The sequence below is a fragment of the Leptonotus elevatus genome, chromosome 13 (assembly GCF_054856555.1).
Source record: "Leptonotus elevatus isolate MCC_2025b chromosome 13, RoL_Lele_1.0, whole genome shotgun sequence".
Taxonomy (NCBI): domain Eukaryota; kingdom Metazoa; phylum Chordata; class Actinopteri; order Syngnathiformes; family Syngnathidae; genus Leptonotus; species Leptonotus elevatus.
The window spans coordinates 17,952,848-17,969,161 of record NC_141251.1 but is presented as its reverse complement, the minus strand read 5'-3'; the positions used below and the strand labels follow the sequence as shown (position 1 = coordinate 17,969,161).

Below are 16,314 nucleotides of genomic sequence, written 5' to 3'. Positions count from 1 at the left end.
CAGATTACAGGTACATTTATTAAAAATGGAGATTACTTTGAGGGATTAGAATTTCTACGATGAAAGAGTGCGACAGAGAGCGAAGGTGAGAGAGACAGACAGACAGACAGACAAAGAGTGCCAGAGTAAACGAGCATGCATGCACGTGCGCGAGAGGCACCGTTGCTACATGTCGGGGTTGTGGGGACGAAAGCTTCACGGACGGGAGGAGGAAATGGCGACCGACCGACCAATCAATCAATCAATCAATCAATCAATCAATCAACCAACCAACCAATTAATCAATCAATCAATCAATCAATCAACCAATCAACCAATGAAGCTACATGCTGTTTAACTGCAATTTTTTAAGCAGGTAACTTGTAACTGTAATGGAATACAATTTAAAAGTAACCCACCCTGTTAAGGAATCACTACAGTAAAGGGGCAAAAGACAAAACAAGCTGTTTATGTTCTTTGTGGAACCCCAACAATTAACCCTTCATTTGTAGCCACTTTTGAAGAGCTACAACAAGTTTTTGCAGGCCACACAATGATGTGTGATGATGTGGAGAGCCTGAATCGAGTTTGACACCCTGAGCCCAAAGTGTCTTTTTATCATCAACCCCTAGGAAAAGGTGTCATGTATTTTTGCACACTTGGATTCTGTTTCCAATGAGCAGCATTTTTCAGGACGAACTGGCAGATGCGCTTTTGAGAACGTTATTTTGTATTTTTGGGGCAAAATCAAAAAGGAAGAAAATTCCACAGTGGAGGTGGAAGCTGTTTGTTTTTCATTTTTTTCTGCAGAAGTCTGTGTGGGATTTTGAGGATGATAGATTTACCCTACTTTCTAACACTTAATTCCATTTTGTGCTATTCCCAAACCTACAGCGACAAAAATTCTACATGGGCTCGTTGTTTTAAGGTGTCTATGTGTGCATATCAACACGTGTTTCACTTACAGGGTCTGTATAGCTCGCAGTGAAGCAAAGGTGCTCTTGGCCAGAATTTGGATCTTGTTGTCGTACAGCGACAGCAGTGAGAGGTTCTGCAGGTCCTGGAAGGTGTTGGCACGGACGCAGTGAATCTTGTTGGCGTTCAGCAAACTGTGAGACGACGATGTGAAAGATGAGAAGAAAGGAGGGGAGGGAATCGAGCTTGTCAGACTTTATTTATGTATTCATTCATTATGCATTCCAGCTGGAAAACGACACACAGGTACAAAGTTTACTCAAAGTTTCGGACTTCTTCCCTGAGAGGGAGTAAAATCATTCTGTCTGCCTAGTTTGTGTGTGTTTTTGTGTGTGCGTGTGCGTGTGTGCGTGTTCTTACAGCAGTTGCAGGGCATAGAGGCCATCAAAGACACCCTTGGGCAGATCGGTGATCTTATTTCCATACAACACCCTGGGAGATCACATCACAGGCATTATTTAAACACGGAAAAATGACAAGCCAGATGAAAATTTATGCTGGCGCACGTGCACAAACACGGCCTCTGGATGGAACACTTACAGCGAGTTGAGGGAGCGCAGGCCCTGGAAGGCGTCTGGAGCTATCTCCGAGATCTGGTTGTTGCTCAGGTCTCTGTTGGTAAAGAACATCAGTCAGTCAGGAAGACACAAGAGTTGGTGTCATCTCAGAGTCACCCTTGTCAAGTAACACCTGGCACATGAAAAGAGGAGGTTATAAATGTAATCCCAAAACGTCAGTCCATATTTAAAGGAAAAATAAAATAAAAACTGTGTTTCCTTTCCACATGGACTTGTATAATTTTTGGCCTGTGGTGTTACGAAAGTTTAGCAGAGATGAGAGAATACTTTGATACTTTACTGGTGTAGTTTTTTCAGTACTTTTTACTTTCCTAAATATTTATTTTTTAGACAACTTTTTTATTTTATCTGTTACATTTTAACATGAGTATCTGTACTTTTCACTTGATACGTTTTCAAAACAAGGTCGTTACATAGCAAGTCAGTCAATTGGCCGATGTATCCCGATTTTTGCCCCATTAGCTAATATCTTTCAAAATGATATAGGAGGAACATACGGTAAAAATACTATTACTCATCATTTCAGAGCCTGTACTTTTATACTTTTAATTGAGTAATTATTTGGGTGAGTACCAAAATTGTTTTATACACAAGTAATTATACTTTTACTCAAGTAGAGACTGTGAATACTTTCCCCATCTCTGTACAAAAGCAGAACAATTACATTACCTGACACTTCTAATGCAGCAATAGCATAAAAGGCATTATTAATCAAATTTTGATAATATACATGTAATGTTACAGTGTCAGTAACACAAGCTGCATTGAATACAGCTAGCTAGCTAACAGCTATTTACTTGTCTTATTTTGGGCCTGTGTTGGGAGTAAGCTGTTACAAAAGCAACACAATTACATTAACTGACACTTTTTGTTCTAATGCAGCAAAAGCCATGCCAAAATTCAATGGAGAGTAGACCTTTCCTTTTGTTAAAAACTATTGTAATCTGTTTTAGCATTGTTGTCATTCTTGGAATGCTACTGGCATTGTGGTGAAACTAACTTAGAAGTAATGTAACACATTATGATTCAAAAACAATATTATTGCACACTCCTGCTGAGTTATTAAACATCCTGTACATGACTGACATACAGTAGACTGCTTCTGAACATTACAGTTGTTAATAGGATCCACAGGCTCCTTCCCACAGGATAACCACTAATCCTGTGTGTCTGTGAATGCAATGTTCGTAGAGGGAGGGAGAGGGAGGGAGAAAGGGAGGGAGAAAAGGATGGGGGAGAGAGAGAGAGAGAGAGAGAGAGAGAGAGAGAGAGAGAGAGAAATTGCAGTCCACTTCAATCTTCATGTGGTAAAGAAGTGGCTTAAGTTCACATTTGGGGGGTTAAAGTTAAATAGGTGGCCATTCGTCTAGTTGCTCTGGTCTTGGAAATTTCAGTTACAGCAGAGGAGTCAACATCTGCTCTGCAAATGTGTCAGACCCTACTTTTCAAATTGGGACAAGGTGAAAGATGTGCATAAGTGTGTGTGTTTGTGTTATTTCCTGGCATAAGACAATAGACAGAGTCAAGAAGAGGCATAACACCATAAATACACTAGAGACACCTCCAGTATATACTGTATATATACTATAAGACTATATTTAACTTGTATAAATCATATCTCCATATTTTATTCACATCCTAGGAGAGACATAACAAAGACATCTGCAGATGCTATCCCATGAAGGTTGCAACATATGATGTATAGGTGCTGTCTAAACCGTGCGTATACTGAGGGAGTCCATGGAGGGCATGCGGCCAGCTGAATCAACGCAAGCGCGGAGCATCAACATAGACATACCGCAATGCACAGTTGATGCTAAATGAAGAATCAGCAGCGGGTTGCGTCTGTTTGGCAAGACCACATGGAAGAAGCTAAACGTCTTTTGCTGATTGTATACAGTAAAGGTTACTCTGCTTCTCTATAAGGAACTGTAGTTATACACATAAAAAAACAACTCCAGATTTACAATAAAAGACACATAGGAACATTGAATGGGCAGTCATTTAATAAACAGAACAGAGTGGTTTCACTTTACCCAACCATGTCCAGTTCAGTCCACTTGAGTTTTCTGAATAAAATGTTTGTTTTTGCCCCAAAACAAAGGCAAACCTTTTTTCTCCTGCTCCAGTCTGCTGGCCTTAGAAAAGGAATGGTTGGATACAGAGAGGCAGCCTTAAAGCTGGGCATACAAACTCCCTGACCTTCCGCTCTTCTCCGCTTCACTTGCAGCTATGTCGGTCAGGCCCGCTGGCGTTACGGACTGCGGCTGACTGACGGGACAGCTCAACTACCGGTCTGTCGCTGTTCTCACTCCCGCCCGACAGCCAAGCCTCAGCCGATTTGTTCCAGCACACTCTCAGTGCCCTTCGTCGTGCCGACCGGCCACAGTTTATGTTTTGCCCACGCAAGGCGCAACACTCCCCACAAGGGGCCGGAGTGGCACTCGCCAGGGGAATACCAGCGAACAGCATTGGAAAGATGAGAGCTGTTATTATGACTGTGTAGCATCTGAACGGCTGCTGCACGCCGCTCTGACTCTGAGAATGTGTTCTCTGGGCGCAGACAAAATATATGATTCGTGTTCCGTTGGCAGCGGACAGAAAAGATAGCCTGCCTGCAGCCTCTTGATGTCCGTCCTGCGTGAGTGTAAGCGTGTTCGTGTTGGTGTACTTACATCCTGCGCAGTTTCTTGTAAGGAGAGAAGGCTCCTGTAGGAACTGCCTTAATCCCATTCTGCTCCAGACGTCTAGGGAGGAAAGAAGACACAACCAGTAAACCAAAAACCAAAACTCCTTGTTCACATCTGAACTATGAGAGGTGGGAGTAAGTCGTATATGTAAGTCTCAAGCCTTAACTTTCAAAATTTAAGCAAGTCCCAAGTTACTGTTGCAAAAATCAAGCAGGTCACGTCTCCACTAAAATTCAAGCAAGACAACTTGGGGAAAGTAAGTCATAATTCAAGCAGTCTTGCTCAGTCATATATGCACAATATTCATGTAGTTTTTCAATGGTCTCAAACCAGTGTCTGAATTTTCTAGTACTTCACTGTCTTCTCAAACTGAACGCATAGTCGACATGCTGCTTGGTTAAGGCTTGACCAAATATTGGTGAGCCAAGCTGTGAAGTTTCCTGTCTTTGTGGGTTTTATAGTGACGGACATAGCTCGGCAAAGGCTCGTAAAAATACACGGACTGAGAAGGACCCAGCTCGATGGATGTAAACTTGCTTCCTTTGGTGCTCAGTCCATGTATTTTTTTGAGGCTTCGGATCATAAAGCACTTGCCAAAAATGCGGAAGTATTCGCCGAAAGGTGGGCATCCTTCAATGACGGGCTGATCTATTGATGGTTTTACCCTCTGGTGACAGATGAAGTCAGATAAATTGTTGTGTTGTGTTAGATTAAGCCTCTTAATGAGTAGATAGGTGATGTGAGCTAGGCCGTTGTGTAGCTTTGACCTGTCCTGGCTTGGCGCCTTTCTATCGATCTGCAATCTGGCACACTTATCCAGTTGAAACCAGTTGAGAACATCAGGTCACACATTTTCACATGGGCATGAGCTGTCTCCCGTGTGGGTGGGCGGACAAGACAGTGTAAGAGTAGAGACTATTTTGAATAGATTAGACCTTCTTCCACACACGTGTACTCGATCTTTCTGGCATCCAGTAAATAGTTCAATTGAGAATATGCAGTCTCCTGTTGTTATTATTTGTATAGCGAGCATTAAAGATAAACGAACCGGTGTAAGTTCCCATCTGAACTTTACAGTTACTTGTCTTTGATTTGCAAACCTTCCATGCTGCTGTTATATTGTCACTATGGGTGTAACAAAAACCGGTGTGGACCCCAGTGCATCGAAACCGAATCGAATCGTTCCACTTAAAAATATACCAAATTGTCAATTATTGGAGAGATGTATCTTAGAAGGAAACAGCACTTTTGCAGTACTGACAAGTTCAACATAACCTCTCAAATTGAGCTGTACCAAATCGAATCGAATCACAATCTCACTGAATCAAACCAAACCAAATCGTTTCACTTCCGAATGGAACTGCTCGTTAATCGTATCAAAAACCATCTTAAATCATCTTTTGTGGAAAGATACACACACCCAATTGTTACTGATTTTATCAGGAGCATAAACGAGTCCCAAGTCCTAAAATTGGCGACTTAAGTCTGACTTGAGTCATGTCATGTGACTTGAGTCCTCCACTTCTGTGGGATTGGTCTGATTATGTTGGGGGATATCTATACTCCAGCTGTAATAGGTGCAGGCATGTTGGAGTCATAACATCCTGAAACCCAATAAACATTGTGAATTCTAGTGTTCCGCGGAACAGGATCTGCGAGGGCCTTCAAATTACCGTCATATTTCTTCTTGATGAAAGCGTTTCCAGCACTTATAATCTCATATGAAAACCCTGACAACAATAACGACCCCAGTGAGGTGAAACCCGAGTCATTTTCAGGAAAGTTGGTCAAGATTTCGCCACGCAGACAATGAAAACATTTGCTCGGTCATTTGGAGGCCTAATCAGTGTCAGATGGTCGCAAGGGAGCAGGCAGCACCAGAGGCCATTAGTGTGGCCGTGCATGTCCAGCGCGTTTCAAGCCGCTACTTGAGTTGGTCCCAGAGCAATTCCCCCCGGTGTGACTGGCAGAGGGCTGTTTATCTGCAGGTCAGTTGACAGCTTTTAAAAGTCTCCTTAACAAGGCTTAGCAGGGCCCGTCCGGAGCCAGCTGGGGTTCTGTCTGGTTGTCCAGCCACCGAGAAGCCCGCTGCACAAGAGCAAAAGCGAGGCCAGCGCTATGGATGCTAAGATAGCGAAGATCGTTGAAAGCTATTTGTCACCACAAGGAAATGGGGATCATTTAAAACCTGCAAATTATTGATGATAGTTGTAACCACAACCTCTCAAATGAGGGGCTTGCTCTCAGAGCGAGAACATTTCCACACGATTTAATCATTCAATTACAGACATTTATGATTTATTACATGCCTTTGAGGGCTTGCGTTGCTATGTTTATGGGTCGAGTGTTTTTGCGAAACATAAACCGCTGCTGCTCAACTTCAGAAAATGTTCAATCTGGAGTCTGCCCCCCTCAGAGCAAGGCGTCCGTCCTCCACATATGGGCCGATATAGCGGCGCAATTGACATTCTTGGGATGGCAGTGATTCCAGACCACAGATTCCTGCGGTGGCCGTGCTCTCGCGGTCTGTTTTAGTCTGCTTGTCCCGATGTGTCTGTGATTTCGCCGCAAAGTGACGGCGCTGCGGTTCCTTCGCCCTCACAAAGCGGCCGAGTGCCGGGCCAATGTGGCTTTTGTGCTTTTTCTTAGCAACAAGCTCGTCTCGCTGCTCTGACACAGTCACCAAGTGTGCCTCAAGTTTTTTTTCCTTGTCACCCCTTACAGATCAATACGTGCAAGTCACTAAATCCCCCAATCAGCAGAGGAGTTGCAGCAACTGATAGACAAAACCAAACAATCCCTCAGTGCTGCCTTCAATCAATGCTTGCCATCCATTCTGTCAGTCTGAGCGCTTATATGCGTGTGTGTTTGCAGGCCAGTGTCAACACAATCAATGCTTTTGATCCTTTTCATTAAAGTCCGAGCATGGCTTTCATTAGGGGGATACAGCATTTTCTTTACGAGTTTGAAAGTCACGGCAGGGGAAGGGTAAGGGGGAGTTCAATCATGGCCGAACGTGGTGCATAATAATCTGATGTGGTCGGCGTTTGGGCTGACTGGAGTTGTTCTCCCAAGAAACCAGCTCACATCCCCACAGCTATAAACACCGCCGTTCATTAGGGGAGAGCAGGGCATAGGTTCTGTAGTTTTTTCTTCTTCTTCACATAATGAATGTGTGTGTGTATATGAGTGCCTCATTAACAAGGCATCGGGCAAGCCTTGATACACAGCGGTGTGCCTCTCCTGTAATTGAAACTGATTTTATAATGAACTTCAAGCACAGATCAAACCCGCTGCACCAAATTACTGAGCCCCCAATCACAGCTCACCCTTCCCCTTTTTTCTCTCTCGTTCTTCATCGTCAATCTGTATGGTTCTACGGCGATTTGGCAAACTGAAAAGTACAGTAAAGAAGGAGAGGAAGAGGTAAGGCATCGCTGGGAACAATCGAATGGGTATGATATAGGAGCGTTTTTCACATTGGTCTTGTAAAAGATGAATCAGAGTTTATTGGAGGGGCCGTGGTTTAGTACCAATTAGATGTGAAGGGCAGGGAGACCTTTTAAAATGTCTTGATCTGCTATGCGGACAACTCTAGTGTGAATGGGGAAAGCTAGCATTCAAATGTCTCTGTTCTCCATTACAGGGAATGTTGGGGCTTATGAATGTCAAATTGAAGATGTTTTAGGAGCTCTTTTTAAAGCCATTTCAATCAAATGTATGACGTTTTGACCATATTTCAAGCAGGTAACTAAGTTTTTTAGAAAGCATACCTGAAAGTAGTTGCCCACAATACACCATCAAGTGATTACTGATAGTTCAACATATTGTAAACTAACTAATGCAAAATCCTCGGTAGGGTTGGTGTGTGGGTGTCTTATTCTGTAATTACATTAGTTTGACAATTTTTGTGTGAAAAATGTGGAATTCTTCAAATAAAAGTTGATTTGGAGGTGATTCTTAAAGTTAGAATTTCTACAGTCAATTTGGAATTATCTTGTGGCAATGTGGAATTCTTTAAAAACAATAATTTTCTGAAATGACAATAGTTTCATTCAGTTGAGAAGTGATGAATTTGAGGTGATTTTAAAATGATCTCCATTAAGTTGAATGAGGTTTTTTTTCTTGTGGAAAATGTCTCATTGTGAGAAAAGCAATTATGAAGCAAAGTGAATATATGTGTGAAAGTACTACTAGTACTTGTATTGTATCTGTTGCATTGGCCAGAATTTTGAATTATTGCCATTTTTAAGGAAAAACAATAAAATAAAAATAACTTAATTTGGGAAAACCAAATGTAAGGATGTGCAGACAGCCAGCATTAGTGCAGCAACTTGTCCTCAAAGACAGTTTGCAGTAGGAGACCCTTCCTTATTAGAATGTTGTAACGGGCTGCTATAGCCTGAACAAAATGGAGAAGTCAAACAATGAAAAGTTATGCCAATGCCATGAGAAGACTTTGTGGGTGGTCATGCGAGTGTGAACTACACGTCCAAATTAGGAAATCCAGCACACCAGCGGACAAGAAATGGGTCAGGGTTGTTGGGGGCTTCCATGCTTGCCGGGTATTTATAAACAGACCCCATAGGGAAGAGGAGACCTAGAAACTTGCTATGTCGCCTTTGCATTGCGGATGTCGGCTTCCCCTCTATTCATAAATCACTGAGTTTCATGAGGATTTCACAAATGGGAATTAACCCCCACAATAAAGAGCAAAACCACTACCTTGAAAAGTTAAATCCCGCATTCCCGAGAATTACAGAGGCCTAGCAGCACGCGGGCTGTAAATAGTTAATGCTCAGACAGATGTGGACGGACCGATAAACTAGCAAAGTGTTTGCCTGCGCTTCACAACCGTCTGAGCTGATAAGAGCACAAAGTCTCCGCCTTTGCTGCGTCTTGTCCAAGTGTAAATGGACGCTTATCTTTGTTTCTAGCAGGTGATGCATGGCGAGAAACAGCAGAGAAAAAACAATATGCGTACATTATAGATGTGTGTTTTAAATCATTCCAAGCTTTCAAGTGCACGTGTAAGCATGCATAAAGAAGTGCATGCATGTCTATATTGTGCACATGGCAACAAATGCATCGCTTTGCTTCAGTGCACATAGAGCCGCAGCTTTCTTTACGCTGGAATCCATCACTTTGTTCAAGTCAAGAGAAACTCCCAAGGAATAATATAAACAACATCACTTTTCTGGGGTGCACATGATTAATTCAGTACAGATAATGTAGAATTCCATATTTATTTATGTCGCATTCTTGTTTTTCTCACTGGACTGTTTACACCACAAGCTTTGGCTGAGACTGTGGTACAGACTGCAGGCAGTGAGGGTGACCACGACCTTTCAAAAAAGGGCCTATGGTGTTTTTGGTTTGGTTAAGTTTGGGCACAAAAAAACCGAATTGTTATTGCAGTAAATGTCATAACTGTCTTAAATAAAATACCTTTCAGCAAGGTTGGTAACTGGATGTGGACGAACTGGCTACTGTGTGTCGGTGCTTTTGACAGCCTTAAAGAGGAAGTCAACCCAAAATAATAACCTGTTCTATGCACTGGTCTAAATATGGTATTCTGGCTAATATTGCGTTAGTAGAATATGAGTTAAGCAACCAATCACGACCAATCACAGCTCACCTGTTTTCTGAAGCTGAGCTGTGATTGGTTGTTACCTGAGACCTGAGTAACATTGATGTCATCTTCAGTCGACAGCAGGTGGCAAAATGGCCGCCCCCTGAGATGGATAAAAACAGATGGATTTTCCGGCATAATTTATATTCCACAAATGTCAGAACGTCATGTTTAGATTAGTGAGGTCACATATAACATATTATTGTCAAGAAATGTTTGAAAGAGGAAGTCAACCCAAAATTTTTCTTAATATGTTCTATGCAGAGCCACTAGTCTAAACACGACATTTTGATTAATGTTGTGTTTATGCAATATGAGTTATGAAGCAAAATCCACCCGTTTTTATCCATCTCGGCGGCAGCCATTTTGCCACTTTCTGTCAACTGAAAATTCAGAGTCAATTAGGCAACAAGCAATCACTGCTCACCTGTTTTCTGAAGCTAAACCATGATTAGTTGTTTGACCAGGATGTACCTTATTGATCCAGCTCACCTTCAATTTAGCTTCCAATGTAAAGTTGTCAACCTACTCTGTCCCCATGTGAATTCAGTAAATATTATGTAAAGAGATAGACTTTGATCTTGTAATGCAAATGATAATGTTTTCGTGCCAGGTTATAGCATTATTAGTGTGAAATGTCCACCACGCTGCCCATTCCATTCAGCAATATAGTGTTTCCTTTAAACCTCATGAAATCTTTATTTATAAAACATTATTAACTGTCAAAAATAAACTTAACGCTAAACAAACTAGAACCTTGAGTGACATACTTTATTAATTACTTACTGGTGTTGACTCAGATTTTCTGCTTTATTCATTGTTGGCATATTATCAATATTGTGCTGAGCAGCCAGGACAGGAAAAGTGGTTTGCAATGTTTGGTATCTTAAAGGTGGATCTCAATGGTTTAGTTTGGCGGTGCTTACATTTCGGCCATGCTGTCTGGCAGGTTGGCTGGGATGTCAGTCAGCCCTTTCCCTCTACAGTCCACGATGTTGTTGCTGCATGTACACATGGCAGGACAGGAACCTCCACCTGTGTTGCACGGTTGTGGACTTGAGGAATCCTGATGACCTGGAAACAAAAGAAGTTAAGTATAAAGCTACAGGAATGGAAAGCCATACTTGTCAGTGTGCGCCTTGTGAACTAAATAGCAGATGAACACTTATGACATTGAGACCAAGAAATTAACTTGACGTTATGCTGAAGTTGTACATCCTTGAGAATCAATGAACAAGAAACTGGGTTATCTGTCAAAGGGAAGGCGCCGCGTGATGTGAGCAAGCAAGACATGAATAATACAATTGCGCAGATGACTGAAGGCCTCCAATAATACGCATTGATCTCTCCTCAAATGTTCCTCATGAGTCGGCTCTCCCTGGTGGATGGCGTAGGTGCGCATTCAGTAACACTAGCCCCCCACCAACACTGTCACTCTTTTATTTAACACTTCAACTTTTCAATTTGCATACAGAGCACATCAAGCCGTCACGCGGTCTCCTGGTACCTGTTCAAATAGCTGCCAGTGAAGCGTTGAAGAGCGGGCGCCTCCACCGCTGCTACAGCTGCGTGTGAGTGTGCGTAAACGAGTACAAGATGTGTGGATGTAAGCCTAACCCAGATAGAATGAATAAAACTGACTTTTAAATGGGCTCATTTACACAGCATTACTAATCTGGGTTTCAAACGATTAATATTTCATCATCTTACGATCTCTCAGCTAGTGGGGTGACATGTTATGAACTGAAAGCGAAGGGTGGTGGAAGTTAATGACACAGAACTAGCGCTCCACTGTCGTTATAAAATTAAAGAATATTAAACTGGAGTTTATCCGTCCATCAAATTGCTTAATTTGAGACCACGTTTAAGTGCATTGATTGGTGCTGCTCTTTTGGTTAGCAATGGATTTCCAGTGGGCTGCCGTTTTAATAAATATGAATAATTCAGTACCACTTTTTTCCAGACCCAATACCGATACCTAATACCAATGCCAGCTTTGATACATAAAATTAAAAGTAAAAATTATGACAGATCATGTTAAAGGAACACCTATATATCTCAATATAGCATTTTTCCTTAAAATTGCTTGAACATATGGCAATTTTCGTCACTCTTTTTCCATTTCTTCATAAAATACTTTGTATAGAACACACAAGATGAATTTGAATGAATGAATGAATGAAGGGAATTAATGAATTAATAAATAAACAATCTAGTGGCCCAAAAATTCCCAATCAAAATATGTGGTTGCACATGTTAACTGGCATCTGTCAGACACGTATGCCTTTAGTTCCTGATCTTAAAACCGTAATCACTAGTACTGATACCTTGAATTTAAGCTGGGTGTCAGTACTCGCCCATCCCTATTAATAATTGTATCTATCTGTGACGGACAGCGATGAACTGAGAAACTCACTATTACTAGCTTTGACGGCTGTTTGGACATAGACCACTATTGCAGCTAACTTTTAGTGGCAGCTATTGTCTGGAAGCCATAAATGACAAAAACGGAGTTAACCGGTTTTCTGTGCAAATTTAAGTATAACGTGGTGAAGTTCTTCCCAATATTTACATGTGTCATTTATAAAATGGTTACAATTTTCACATAGTTCTACTCATGCATCCCGTTAAATTGTGTACCCAAAATTGTGGCCAGTGTGAGACTGGAGAGTGAGGTAAACAGGACAACGAACACTGTGTTGACACGGATTCAACACAGGCTGATCTGAGGCCGTGTGATCTCGGCATGTCGGAGGTTTGACAGATCGGATCAGGTGTAGGCCACAGCAGAACTCCCATCTGATGGAACACGCCACATTTGACAGGCCTGGGATCAGGGAGAGTGCAAAGCGCAGCTGGAGCAGCGTGAGCAATGACAGCTTCCTGACAGGTAGACTTGAAGCGAAGCTTTTTGATGTCATCGTGCGCTCGCACAAGGTCTGTTTTCCCCATTCGAGACTTTTCCCGGCCACCGTATTCCAGTTCCAGCTCCCGTGTGTTATTTGCACACACTCTCACCCCCCCCCCCCCCCCACACACACACACACATACATGCTCCACTACAGCTCCCATTTGCATTGCCGGTTGTTTTTAGATTGAAACTTGCTCCTCTCATCATCCAAACGATAATATTATCACTGGCTACAAGCCATACATCTTCTATGAAATTCACTTTGAGTTCTCACATTCATTTATCAATTTATGTGTTTTATTACATTCCCCATGTACTCCATACTGGACAATATATCCTCAATTTGATTATTGTTTCTTATGGAAAAGCCATTATCTTTTTTGTCAAGTAGCCTGCTATGATCCCACATGATTTTCAACTTTGTTTTCACTGATTGTAAAACTGTGATGAATTTACAGTAGATTGAGAAAATTGAAGTTGTGCCATACACATAATTTACAGCTTTTTATTATTCTAATTTTTTTTAAGAATGTGCAGGTGGAGCTGAAACTGATTTTGTATTGATTGACTGTTTGCTTTTATGGCAAAAATCGTTTTTATTTTTAAACTGAAAATCAGACACAGATTTGAATATATAAAACACATCAAAGGACAACTCAAATGATAAGTGTGAAGTAGTAAAATTGACACTCATTATGCACAACACTGGAAGGCCTTTCCAGCTGAAAGGGAATGACGACATGTCGGAAAGGCGCGGCCAAACCAAAAACATGCGCGCCCTGATTCTTCCATCTTTTTACTTCGTCTCCATCCTCATTTCTCCTCAACTCTGCGCCACCCTGCCCCAAATCCCCCGCAGGTGGCCTGGCCTGGTCACAGCACACACACACACACACATTGCTGCGCATGAAAATACAAAAAATATGTGGCGTGGGCGTGTTCGTGTGTGTGCGTGAATGCCAGCAAGCAAGTCGCCTAATGAGTCCTTCACAGGGAGTTCAACTTGTGGTCAATTGTTCATGCACGTATTTTGTATACTGTAATTTCAGGACTCTACCGTCCGTATATGCTGCATTCATGTATAACCATCCTCTTTTGTTTTGTTTTGGGTTTTTTTGTGCTGGGGTGGGAATCGTGATTGTTAGTTATTGAAACTCACGGGCAACTAATCATGTCGTGAATGGGAACTGCAGCTTCCCATGAAGCGCAGCCTAAACTTTCTGCACCCTTATCTGTTGTTCGGACAGTCCCTACTTGCTTTTCCTATCTCCGAGGCTTCCACTCCCACGCTTTGAGTCACTTTCCCCGGGCGAGGAATAGTTAATGGTCCGTGCTGTCATGCTGTATGGCTGCATACAAATCACAACCCATGGAGAGTGACTGACTGAAAGAGATGTGTGTGTGTGTGGGGGGGGACCAACCATCACAGCTGGTGTTGTAGTGAGATGGCCTTGTGGGGGAGTGGAGGTTCTCATTCGCCTTTTTGCATTGTTCTGATATGATAACCTCATGCACATGTTCCCTTTTGCTGTGTTAGAAGAGTAGCACTGAGTATGGAATGAATAAAACTTCTGAAAATCTGACTTGAACGACATGCTTTTTTTCAGGGCCGATAGCGATTATTAGTAGTCAAGTAGGCCGGTAACCGATATTTTGAGCCAATATTCATTTTCACTAAAAGGGAAAATATTGTCGTCAGAACTTTAAAAAAAAACATACAAACGGCAACTCTTAACTTTGTTGAATTTTTTTTAGACATCTTTGTTTTAAAATACTAAAGGAAGGCGACATTTTGACTCCAACTAACTGGGAAAGAAATCCCAAAACTTTGAACTAATTTCTACTGTTAAGTGGTCAGAGAGCACCAGGGTAGGGTGACCAGGCGTTTCAGTTTCACCGTGACACTCCCGGTTTTGAGCCTGAAGTGACAAGTCCTTGCGGATTTCGCCAGGCCCTTTGTTGGTCCCGTTTTTACGCAGGTCCCGTGCCGGCGTTCCATTTATTTATTTTTTTAAAGTCCAGTCAGCGAGCCAATTGTGTTGACCATGAATATGTCAACCACACAGTTACCATAGCAATTCATAAAACAAACCAGTTAAAAAGGAATTTAACTTTTAAGTCCTTCCTATTTACTTTCACATTTACATTTGTGATCTCATCTTCATTCGCATCTAATCACTAGCACGCATGTTTTCGTCTAAGAATCATGAGAAATGTAGTCCTACTCGCCGGTCAGACCTAACACAAGCTGCACCATTGAACTGTCAACCAAGATAGCATTTAGCATTAGCTAAGTAATAACACAACCACCTGTCACCATATTGACTAGCGATGGAATTAGCTATAAATAGTACCTGGTGAGAATTTATTGTATATTTGATTTTCAGCGAAATTGTAATGTCCCAGTTTTCAATTTTGAAAATCTGGTCACCCTATACCAGAGGAACACAAAAGCTGGTGTAGTGCTACCATTTAGCCGTCTTCAAATGTTGGTGTTTACTCCTAAAACAATACAAAATGTTTGTGGTATTTGTTACACGTGGAGCTCTTACCCGTGCAGCTGAATTCGTGTTTCTGAACCTCTGCCACATTGAGACCTTTCAGCTCGGGCGGTGTCGTGCACTGAGTGAACAGACCAATGGTAGGCCGCTGCCGGAGCCACTGGGCCAACCAGGCCAGATGACAGTCACAGTTGAGATTGTTGGAGTGGAGACGGCTGTAAAACAAACAAAAAAAGAAAGAAGCTGAGTCATTTGAAGATGTTCTCAATTCCAGTCAAAGTGAAGACACAAATAGCACAAACGTGTCTGTTCTGTCCTCGAGCTCATTACAAGCAACCGCCGCGGCAAAAACTCACTAAATAATACGCTACAGGAATGATAGTAAAGTCGGCAGAAGAGCCTCCCAAACCCGACAGTCCGAACATGGCATTCCTGGAATGCTGCGTTTGTCGAGAATAGCTAGTGCTGGTGTTTGGAGCATACATCCATGTGCACACATGCTAACAATACACACAGATAGTAAGAAGCTATAAAATGCAAACCCCACAGGGAGCGAAGAAGCCCGGAAGGCTACCACAAGACATGGCTTAGAGTCTTTTAGCTGCCATGATTGTTTTCATTTGTACATAATTCTACATTGAGTAATCACATCATTGCACAAGACACAATAGGCTCCAGGGGCTATTTGCGTCTATAAGGGCCAGTTGTTGTGTTTAGATGCGGAGGGATGATGGCTCCTGGCTTTGCTACAGAGCCCGTTGTGGGTTTTTTTGTGGTTATGCTGCCCCCCTCAACACTGTCTGGAACAAAAGACCCTATATAATTGAGCACTTTCTCTACGGGGTGTTATTTCAAACAGCAAATCCAGTAGGTGTCACTCACAAGGTTCGCAGTTTGGGCATGTGGTTGAAGCTGGAAACCGGGATGCCGCTGATGTTGTTGTTGTTCAGCGTTCTGCGAGGACAAAAGGGCAGAAAAATGGTCAACGCTCAACATATTCTCCACAAAGAGTTTTGCTTTGCTTTTACATCTATTCTGTCCCGTGGTG

General features: G+C 42.2%; 1 protein-coding gene across 8 annotated transcripts in view; it reads right to left on the bottom strand.

The window, feature by feature from the left end:
• slit1a (slit homolog 1a (Drosophila)) overlaps positions 1 to 16,314 on the bottom strand; it is a 119,767-nt gene that overhangs the window by 36,099 nt on the left and 67,354 nt on the right. For all 8 annotated transcript variants that reach the window (XM_086092927.1, XM_086092925.1, XM_086092930.1 and 5 more), the window contains 7 exons: positions 16,149 to 16,220; positions 15,318 to 15,481; positions 10,781 to 10,928; positions 4,208 to 4,279; positions 1,495 to 1,566; positions 1,315 to 1,386; positions 945 to 1,088 (listed from right to left, as the gene is read on the bottom strand). In XM_086092927.1, coding sequence (XP_085949053.1) covers positions 945 to 1,088; positions 1,315 to 1,386; positions 1,495 to 1,566; positions 4,208 to 4,279; positions 10,781 to 10,928; positions 15,318 to 15,481; positions 16,149 to 16,220 — 744 coding nt within the window. The remainder of the gene's footprint in view (positions 1 to 944; positions 1,089 to 1,314; positions 1,387 to 1,494; positions 1,567 to 4,207; positions 4,280 to 10,780; positions 10,929 to 15,317; positions 15,482 to 16,148; positions 16,221 to 16,314) is intronic.